General features: G+C 36.2%; 1 protein-coding gene across 7 annotated transcripts in view; it reads right to left on the reverse strand.

Annotated features, from left to right (window-relative positions):
- LOC129257528 (FERM domain-containing protein 4A-like) overlaps positions 1-11,180 on the reverse strand; it is a 33,663-nt gene extending 22,483 nt beyond the window's left edge. For all 7 annotated transcript variants that reach the window (XR_010293015.1, XR_010293014.1, XR_010293016.1 and 4 more), the window contains exons 1-4: positions 11,040-11,180; positions 8,513-8,589; positions 1,183-1,287; positions 339-477 (exon numbers count right to left, since the gene is read on the reverse strand). Coding sequence is in view for 4 of the 7 variants with exons in the window: in XM_054895876.2 (XP_054751851.2) it covers positions 339-477; positions 1,183-1,287; positions 8,513-8,589; positions 11,040-11,180 (462 nt within the window). In the remaining 3 variants the exon portion in view is untranslated. The remainder of the gene's footprint in view (positions 1-338; positions 478-1,182; positions 1,288-8,512; positions 8,590-11,039) is intronic.
- Between the last annotated feature and the right edge of the window lie 309 nt (positions 11,181-11,489).

The raw sequence follows: 11,489 nt of genomic DNA on the forward strand, positions 1-11,489 counted from the left end.
ATCTTTTAAGCACATCCAAAGCTCTAAACCAATACATAACTTGTAAAAATTTATCATCTACAACCCATTTAAAGCACTAGTTCTACGAAAAATACAGATAAAAAATCGAAGTGGGAGAGAAGAAAAAAGGATTTTAAATTTGGGGTTCACTACAGCTTAAAGGTGTTGCACAATGAGCAAAATGTTTTCATACCCTTATAGCAGTCCGACAAATAGTGGCCTACAACTAAAATTGTTGCATCTACTGTTTGCTTGAATTGCATGTTATTCAATTTAAAAGAGTTAAATAGTTTAAGATAAGCTAATTTTTCTCTGTTTTGACTTTTGAAGGATCATACCTTGTTGTGCTTGCGATCTAAGTAGAACTGATGCTGGTTGACCGCCATGGTCCACATAGAACGAATGAGGGTCGGGTGTCCGTACCAGGCGTGGACTGTGGCGTTACTCACACCGAACGTCCGTCTACTAACTGATACTCTGTTGAAAAATATTGAAAAATTCTGAAAATTTAACATGTACCTCAGAAATGCTTCATTAATTAAATTTCACAGAACACACATCTCTGACTCGTTAACAACTCACAACGACAAATGGTCGAATCTGATCATGCATATTTAAAGAAAACACTGGCAGTCTTTTTTTTTGTAACACACACAAATGAAACTTTTTATATAACTTGCAACAAAATAACTGAAGGTAAAATTATATCATGATATCAAAATGAAGCACAAGCCACTTGACTGATTCACTGACCATGCAAATCTTCAACTCAATACAATGTACTTTTACAACTTTTGGGGAAACCAACAATGATGCTATATATACTACAGTATATTGAAAACTGAAAATTATTACATCCATCAGACATACATCCATCAGACATACATGAGTAAATCAAGCTATACAACACTACATTCAAGTGCAATGCCATGGCTAGAGACGATTTTTACAGTGACTGATTTGGTTTTTGTGTTTTTCTTCTTTTATTATTTTCTGTAAATATGCATAAATGTTACCATTGGAGGAATTTCTTCCATTTATTTGTGTATTAGTCAAGGTTTTCAACGAACATTAGTCTGGAATGATCTTTGAATGGTTCAAACAGAGATGGTGCAAGGAGTTGTACACTGTACATGTATTTCTATTCCACTGCAGTGGCTAATTATTGGTCGACAGACTTACTGAGTTGTGGGATCAGAAATAGCGTCCGAGAGATCGTCAAAACATTCTTCCGGTTCTTCCAGCGCGTCGCGATAAAGGTTGAAACTGCTCAGCGTATGCACCACTCTATCATTTACACAACACAGGTTGGGTTTAGGTGTCGAATTGGGTGTTGAGTATGGTGTTGGGGTTTAGTAATCGGTGTTTGGTGTCAGGATCACACAGGACACACAGGCAAGGCATACAGAGGTTATATGTATCATTGAGGAAGCAAAATAAAAGAACAGACACACATTTAGTCATGCAAAAAAAGACAGGACACGGTGTAACAAAAAAATTACAGATTATAATGTATCACACAATGACATCAATGTCATGCAAATATTAGATATCCAAACTCATATTGAACATACACATGTAGAAAAATTCACATTTTTATAATTGCATTGCTCAGTAGTGAATAGCATTCATTCCACAAGTATGACCATCAACCAAATTTATGATTAAATGCTCAAGTTGTTTATCAATATTACTTGCAAAAATGCAAAGAGAATGTTTACACATAAATACAAAAATATACTGTATATATATGCTGCATAATGTTTTGAGTAATGTTGCTGTAGCATTTAAAAATGCTTCAAAATAGAAAACAGACATAGGAAATGATAGAATAATATTAATCTAGAATGGATTCTAAGATTGATAAAGGGGTTAAGTAGTCATGGGCATTGATCAAAGAACGTGTTATAGAAAATTATTTGGTACCTGATGGGTTAAGTTCTCCCCTCACCACCAATACCCAGATACAATGAAGTTCTGTTCCACTTAGCAAAATTTGACTTGAAAGAGGTAAATGAAATATGCTTCGCACAATCTGGTGTGAAAATTGCATTGATTTTGGTGATTATTCTACCTTAAGAAGGTCAACTTCAATAGACAGACTTGCTGTACATCTTGGGGAAAAAGGCCTAATTATTAGACCATAATGTATAGGAGCTTAGTAGGAGAGTGGTTTAATAATTATTTTCCTATGTTTAAAAGTAAAATAGATATACCTTCTGGGTTGTAACAAGTAGTATGAAGTACAATACAGCAGAATAAATCCTTTATTGAGGAATCCAGTCACTTATTGACAATGGTACACAAACCCCCAAAAATCAGCTTTGCTGCATGGGGAGGATTTGACCACTCCAAACCAAATATGGAAATGAATCGATAAAGCTCCAAATAAACTCCGGATGAATCAAAACAGTTGCTAGTTCCAAGTCCTGATGATATGACACAATTTGAACTGAGACATCACAACCACGATGTGTGATGATACATTCCTAAACCATGCAGGGCATGATTCACTGTACGTGAGGCAGAATTTGGATCTATCATCCGAATACTACAGAGGCTTAAGCCTGCATCCTCAAGTATCTACAAGAAAGCAAGATAACTCGTATCATATAGATGTTGTGATATGAATGTCCAATAAGGAGATGGCAGAATTTTGATCTGCATACAGCCTTACAGGGGCTCCAGCCTGCATTCAGAAGCATTTATCCAGAAGCAGGATAGATTGTATCATACAGATGTAGCAATGCGATTGTGCAGTTCAATATCCACACTCGGTTGTTGACAGCGCGAAGCGGCGAGTCTGGTCTGATTATCACATCATAACAACTGTTCCCTTCATTCCACCAATTGGGATGAATTACATGGCATGCTCTTGCTTTTGTAGTGAATGATGAATCAAGCCGCATCAATGTTAACGATGCCGCTCGCGCCCAGCCCCTGACTATGCCTAGCAACGTAATGGGAGAAGGCCACCGAGCACATCAACGAGTGACTGAGTGACTGACTGATGGGAAAGCCTGCCCTCGTTAATTTATGAGCCACTGTGCCAGACACAGTCTGGATGGATGCGGCAAGCCTACAGCCTACAGCTGCATGGGATAGTCTCCTCTCAAGGAAATGAAGGGAAGAATCCTATGAATAGGACTGATGGCTAAAATGGCTACAATGGAATAATCATGTGATGTACACAGTACACACATCATCAATATATATTAGCAAGAATCTGCAGTAGCAGACCTGCCAACCTCTGGGAATGAAAAACTGTATTCTGTGATACAAAAAACTGTATTTTCCCCCCAAAAAGTGTATTTCATAATAAAATGCTTGGCGCACTCGCCCATCACGGCGCTCAAGCTGCATGCAAGCTAAAATGCGCACTGCTCTTGCAGATCAGATGAAAAACCCTGGTTTTTACAAACTGATTGAAAAAAAAAAAAAGTTACCTGAAATTACATTGATCTAATAACCATATTTGTGTACGTTTTATGAAATAAAATAGAGACATATAGAGATGATTTTTCTCAATGAATTACGATTTTTTTTACAAAAATTTTTTTTTTAAAAGAAAAAACGTACTGCCGTATTTTGGTTGCAAAAACGTACTAAATACGGCTAAAACGTACTGGTTGGCAGGTCTGCAGTAGTCAGAATCCAAGTCAGAAGGAGAAAGATAAAAATGAAAAAAGAAAGAGAGAGAGAAAATGGGAGATAGAAAGAGAGAGAATGAAAGTGAGAAAGATTTTTTTATTTAAAGAGAGACAAAGAAAGACCAACCAAGACTATAGGAAGAAAAACAAAAAAACAAACAAAAAACACAAACAAAGAATGAATTACAGAAAGAAGAAAGACAGGTAGAAAAGAAAAAAAAAAGAAAAAGGATTCTGAACAAGAGATTAAGAGATCAAGAGAGTAAAATAAAAGAAAATCAGCAAATATTTTTAAGATTAATGATACATAATGACTAACAGTTCAATATTTCACACTGTAGAAACAGTCAGGATCGAATACAAAAACTCAAAATCCAAGAAGCTTAAAATTTTTGTGTATCGGTAAAAAATTCATCACTATACATTGTACACTAGAAGGAAAATGGGGGTTTGATTGGCCGTTGAGGATCTCATGGTGATCAATAAATTATGCATCATCTTGAATGCTCAAATCATATTCCAGGGCTAAGAGCTGGAGCATGATTAAAGAAAAACATGAGTGGTACTTGTATGGAGAGTACGCTGCAAGCAAAGTGAGCTCGATCACCACTACAGCTGCTACCCGGGCTCAAACAAAAATAGTCTTCCAGGCAGACATGGGTAGGTTGATCATGGCGTGTGAAGTAGCAGATCAGTCATCAAGACAAACCTTGTAACACTCAGGAAACAATTGCATTCCTTGGGCTGCTACCATATTCTAAAGGTTACAGTATGGTTCTTGAAAGCCATGATGTGTCATACTCGGGGTTTGACTATCAACTTAATTAAAGGCCTTCATTAATTCTCAGCTTTTCCATAGAAGTGGTGTTCATACGCATATAGCATAAACGTGGAATTTGGAAATTGATTTTTCAACTGCGATTAAAATATGCATGTGTGGACATAAGTATTTCAACAGCTCTTAATTCAAATCACTGTTCTCCCAGCATTTTTTTAATAGAATAAGTGATTACTTGCTGAGTGCTGTGTGAGTAAGTTATCTTGCAAATTGTAAAACAATTTTTCAATTCACGACGCACAGCATATAATCGTAAACAATGGATACCTATACCATGTAAGTTTGAATGGTGGACAACAACAACAAAATTTGGATCGCAAATCAAATTTCAATTTCCTTTGTTGATGAAGCCCCTAATGTATTAATTACCTTTAATCCTAGCCTTGATCAAATCTGATATCCAAGTTTAAACACAACACATTCCAGCAAGCAATGTATTTCCTTTCGGTAATTAGGCTGTCAGGATCTTTGCTGAGTGTCCAAAAGCAAATTCGAGATCTCAAGATTTGAACACAATCGATGTGAATTCCCTATGGAAGGAGATGTGATAAACTCCTCTGGTACAGAACAAACTGATATGGAGTGTGGCATAACTGTTACACCCAAACTCATGCAAAATCATTCATTTATTCACTGGCAACACATGCCAAGAAGACTCTCTGATGCAATCTTAGCCTAATAGCAATTCTAAACCTTTCTAAACCTTTCCAAGCCCGGCCAAGAAGGAAGTGTATTTTCATTCACAAGAACCGTATCTGTTTCCAATTAAAATGCTAAGTTTCGGGCAATGTCACCGGCAAAGGTGACTTCTCTTTCAAAAGAAATCTCATATGTTTCCACAAAGAAATATGCTCTTTACAAGGAAATGCTGTGAAACAAACACCTTTCCCCTCAGTTTTCTTGAAATCATATATCGAGAATTGAGCAACTTGGCCTTAATGGGAAAAGCATAGTATAGTCCTACATGAATTATTGAACATATGAATTAAAATCGTTACAAAATATTTTATGTTTGTACATTTCTTTTATATCAATTTGTATTATTGAATGTAATTATAAATGAAATTATTTGTATTATAATTTTGGTTGGAGATCAACTGAATTAGAATTTTAATAAATAATTTTTAAAAAAATATCAAAACAGTGATTTCAGAAATAATCTAATATCCTTTCAGAGTTTGTAACAATACTTCCAAATGGACATTATTACAGATGCAGTCATTATATCATATCAATCAACATCAAGGCAAAGTGTTAACATCCTTGCTGAACACATTACTCAACCTTCTCTATATAATTCCATTTCAAAGGTATGTACTGGGGAGCTTTTCATGAAAAGCCTTGTCAGTGATTTCAACTGACTTATTTCTTCTCAGCCAATCAAATGAGAGGATTTCCAGTAGCTTATAACATCTGTTGGTGAAAATCGCTGATAAAACTTGTCATGAAACACTCCCCTGATCTTGAAACTAATGGAATGTTTTGATCGAAAACCAGAGCATGGTCATCGCTTACGCATGAAAGAAACATATTGCCATGAAACTAATAGTTCAAATGTATGCATTAAAGAAGATTACTATCTAGAGACAGAAATAAGAGTACTTAGAACAGGAAAGACGATGAGGTAAATCTCTTGTCTTGGAATGCAAGATACTTGTAGGAATGTTAGGCGTGGTGCATTACATCTAATCTTTACACTTTCTCTTCATCTGACTTGTCAAAGGCATGTTAATTCCTTCTCTTACGCAATTTCCAGTCCCTAAGAACAACTATACATCCTCCTGTGGCATATCATGATTATTGGGGATTTGTATAAAACAAATGATGACTTGATAAGATTTGTGCTTACACATGATGCTTAAACAGCTCAGACACTGAAGTTTCAGCACGATAGAATAATTTGATCCAGAAGTTTTTCCACTTGGGATTATTTATCAATGTCATTTGCATGTTTGTATGGGTCTATTTGCTAGTAACACAGTAACGGCACAGATGGTGACATTTCCAGTAAAATAGGATGTAAAGATTTATACAATCATTATTTCTACAGAATCTCGATCAGAAAGATTGCAGATTCAATCAAGGAATGTCGAGCATAATTAAATCATATGACGTCAATTATTTTCAGTTACATGGCTCATCAAAAATATATACATATATATATTGGTGTGAGTCTTTTTTTTTGGGGGGGGGGGTAAATCTCTGAGCCTATCAAGAATAAAAGTTATTCGGGCTTTATGAAAGTAAATTCCTTTTTGAAAAATATGTATACAGTGCCTATTTCCACATTCATTGATTTTTTTTATCATCAGACTTTTCTCCTTTTTTCAAACTTTCTTTTATTGAATAGTGTATGTCCCCATTTTTTGAATCCCTAATTTGACAATTCAAGTCAGCTTAGCTTATTGTAGTATATACTACACACAAGAACGATGTACGTTATTCCACTAAACTCTATAATCTTATGAAGCAAATGCATTTCTGCTGACCCTGGAGCAAGACAGGTGAGCATATGTCAACATCAAACTCAACCAAACACGAAGAGAAAGCAAATCAGAAGCCGATATCCTCCATCATTTCCATTTCATCACAAACCCTAACAAATCGCCAAACTCGCTCCTGACAGAATCTATTAACCTCGATACGCAGAGGAATTCCTACACCCTTCTTATCCAGAGCCTTCGCAAGAGCGTGATTTGCAGAAAAAAAGCCAGAGTATGAGATGAATGGTCATTCTGGATTCCGTCATGCCTTCCTGCCCATGACGATGCAAAGTTTATTATTCGTACTGCAGTGAGGCAGATTGCTTGTATCTGCCGGAGCGTAGGGCCCTGTGTCGACAGAGAGGAAGGGGGATCATGCATTGGGGCATGCCATTTCAAGGTGCTCTCTGTTCTCGTTAGTGCCAATGCAAATGTATGTGACAACATTTGTGGTCTAAATTTAGATAAATTATACCCAATGTGATACAAGATGGAATCAGATATGATCATAGAAAATCACCATCATACTTATGAAATGCTCTCCCAAGTCCTAACTAGTCTGTACACTCCTATTTGAAAGTTATTAGGAGGTTATCCTAGGAGACTGTAAAATTATTACTTTCTCACCTTTAATATTCAAAACTCATGGGCCTATAATAGATGCAATAGATATTTAGTCATTTGCAACTCTTTGTAAATGGTCTGCCAAGGTTTTTTGTACAGTGCTTTCATGGCAAACTCTTGAAAGTTTTTACCCGTTTCTACTGATTGTTGCATGGTTACACTTTAATAGTCGGAGTGTGAAATGAAATAATTTTGACCTTTAAAGTGTCATTGTACTCAAAAGTCTTTCTTGAAAGCTGTCTCTGTACTCATAGATAATTCCTTTAGAATATTTAATGGAGGTCAATAGATTTGCTTTCCATCTTTCTTTATCATCGGGGTGGAAAGGGATTGTCTTTCCGTCTTGCATCGAGAAATGCATTTCCCCTCCTTTTTTTTGTTTTACAAATTTCATCTCAAAGTACATTGTCTGTCTGGTCAACTTCCACAATGCACATTTTTATTTCAAATCCAACCCTCAAATTTGAAGAAGAAGAAGCTATCTACAATGTACCAGACATAGGTGAGGTAAATGCATGATGTGAACGACCCAGACTCCACTACTCAAAGTACTGCATGATGTGAACAATCCAGTCTCCACTACTGTTAAATTAGTACATATACCTCCCAAAAAGTTTAATTCCTTAGTGCATGAGGGATAAAATACTTAAGTCACAATCAAGGAAAATGCTGTGATTTACTCTTTGAGACACAAATTCTAAACAGTGCGAACTGTGCAGCAGGCCATGTTCAGAACTCTACACAGAAAATAGAGCTGTTCACACAGCTCATTACTTGATTGTAGATTAATGTGATGAGTGTCAAATATAAGAGGAAGTTTGGACATGTTGTAAATCGCTTGGAACACGACAGGAATGGGGGAAACTGTTTGCAAGGGTTGTCAAAGCTGGAATAAAGTACTTTTGTTGTTGAATTACCTTCTTGGGTCAGTGACTTCTATTGAGAACTTCCTGTCCCTGTAGTAAATGTTCTGTAACTGCCTCCACTGGAAGATCTGGGGAAATACAATTTAGAAAGAGAGAAAGGAGAGAGAGAGACAGGCAGACAGGCACAGATAAATACAGGGATACAGGGAGACAAGCAAAGAGAGAGAGAGGGAGAGAAAGTAGATGATTTGGTTACTAAGAAACCATATAATAAAACATTATTGGCACTTGATAACAAAAATGTCAATTCAATATAAAACTACAATTCAACCAGGAAAAGCATGTAGGCTACATGAATATGAAAGCAATTGGTCAATTAACATTAAAAGTAAAACAAGTCGCAATATCTCCTTAATTCAAATTGTCAATATTCACAAAGAATCAGAATAATGATTTTTCCTGAATGATTGTGATCTATTCTATAAATTATTCTATTATCATTTTTGTATCATTTTATAACCACACACTTACATGGGCCGGTACATATAGACCTAATTTCATGTAAATCATAATTTTATCTCTCATCCCACTTTACCAGAACAAACAATTGTATCTGAAGAAGTAAAATCACTATCAACAAATCTGTTTGAACCAAGAAATTAACATCACCATAACAAATAAGTGTAAACCTATTAACAGAACTTTATTCTAGCAAAGCAAAACTGAATTCTAAGTACATACTTCCATTTCATGACATTATATGAAAACCACACTCTTTAAGGTTTCACTCTCTAAACGGATGCACAATACTTGATATCTAATAATATGAAGTCTTCATTCGACATATCAAGGAAGCTAAAAAGACATGGCTGGGAATATTTAAAAGATACATTTATTTGCTAATTTGGATATTCCATTTAATCATTGCAATTTTATTATAATGTTGTATAATTGTGTGCAAATAGATGAATAAACAACCAGGCAGAAATAAAGTTTCAAGATTCAACATTCTTTGACCCAATATGGCATTTACTAATATATAAGTTAGCTTTGAATAGTTTTAGAGTGCAGTCTATGAGGAAATAGGTGTCTGGCATATATCTGTCCACCTTAAAGTATGATTTTGCAAGGGATAGAACCATGGCCCTTCCCGTTCATGAGGAAGGTGCCCTACCACTGATCCACCTATGTCTGCTCTATACATACATGGGTACACTATATGTAGGGACTGTACAAAAGGAAACTCAAAGCCACGCAACAGTCTTCGATTAAGCAAACAACGCAAGTGAGAGACAATATTTTGTAATGTTCACCCAATGATAAGTTAAGCCTTTCTTTTTCTTCTACCTTTAATCTTCAATCTGGGCCCTATATAAGCTGGAAGTTTTCCTGCATTCATCCCCTTTGATACTGCAATAATATTAAGCTTCCTTTCCCTAGATCACGAGCCGAAAGAGATACTTCCTTTCCCCCGCAAGGAAGAGCAGGGAAGCGCCGGAATCGTGCAGGATATGGAGGGACACGCTGGGCTTGGCAGGGACCTTCCTTTAACCAGGTTGGCTCCACACCTAGCTCTGTTGTGATTTACACGCCCACTTGTTCCGACAACCAGAAATGCAACAAGATTGTGCATGTCCTCATTTCTAGACTTACAGCTCAAACATGCATTTAAAACAGATCCCTGAGAACTTCATTGAAAGTTTATCTGCTCATCCATGATCAACTTTTTTTAAACTAAGAGAATGTATCATTAATTACACAAGCAAATTCCCTAATATTCTATACATTTAACGTTTTGATGATGTAAGTGGTGCTTTGAACCAATTCAAACTGGGATCACAAACATGAAACACAAATCAAACACTAGTATAACACATGGTTTGATACCAGGGAAGGACATAAAATAGAGGGCATGGATGTGCTGACACAGTCAACAATAGTTTGCTGGGATCATGATACAAACAAAAAATACTTTTCAATGTTTCATGTTTGCCTTTTGCAAATTATTTCCACAACCAACAAATAAATTGGCTGAACACATTCATGTTTCAAAACAAATGCTTACTGTCATGCTATCAAAACAGACTCCAAACCGACCATAATGTAATAGCTTTTGTCGGTCTGAAATCGGTTTTGCCAGACTGAATGTAGCGTCTTTGAAAGTCACGATTCCAGGTAGGTATTTCACGAAGCTGTTCGTAAGTTACAAATGACTTTTTATCACGACTGGTGACCCTTTCTTGTATTAAATGATGTGATGGTGATGTAATATAATATATGTATATTTAGCTGCTTTGGGACCTAAGAACGTGTTTTAATCGTGCTTTAAGTCCTGCGTAACATTATGAACAGCATTGTGAAAAACCCACCAGGGGGCAATTTCATAAAACTGTTCGTAAGTAAAGAGTCACGTAAAGAACGACTGATGACCCTTTCTTGTGGTAAATGATATTCACTGTTAAATGTTTATTGGTGATTATTTAGTGAGTAAGAAAGGTTCACCAATCATTCTTAAAGTCGCTCTTCACTTACGAACAGCTTTATGAAACACCCACCGGGGTTTGGAGGCTAAACCTACCTTTCTCGGAGTGACTTTATCGACCTGGTCGTACTGGCATACTCCCTTGAAACTGAGCCCCAACCACCACGGAATGCCTTGCTTATCTTTCACTTCGTAGTAATGAACTCCGTAGGTCGGCAGCCCCTCAACCAACTGCATGTAACTGTATATTGAAAGAGACAAACAAGAAAGGAAACAATGGATGAATGGGATGCATTTCACTAATGATGAAAAATAATTAGGTTAATGGGCTAGAATGAGGCATCTCTCAATCCCACATAAATGCATTACATTTCAGAGTTATTAGCAACAAAATTTGGGAAAAGATAATGTAATTACTGACAACTAAATGAATAAACACCATTCGAGCAACAATATAATGAAAAAAGGATGAAGTATACAAGCGAGAACGTCTTTGTGTAAATTGCATTTGATATAAAACCTGCATGTGTCAAAAGGCTTGTAAGC

Source organism: Lytechinus pictus, chromosome 3 (assembly GCF_037042905.1).
Source record: "Lytechinus pictus isolate F3 Inbred chromosome 3, Lp3.0, whole genome shotgun sequence".
Lineage (NCBI taxonomy): Eukaryota > Metazoa > Echinodermata > Echinoidea > Temnopleuroida > Toxopneustidae > Lytechinus > Lytechinus pictus.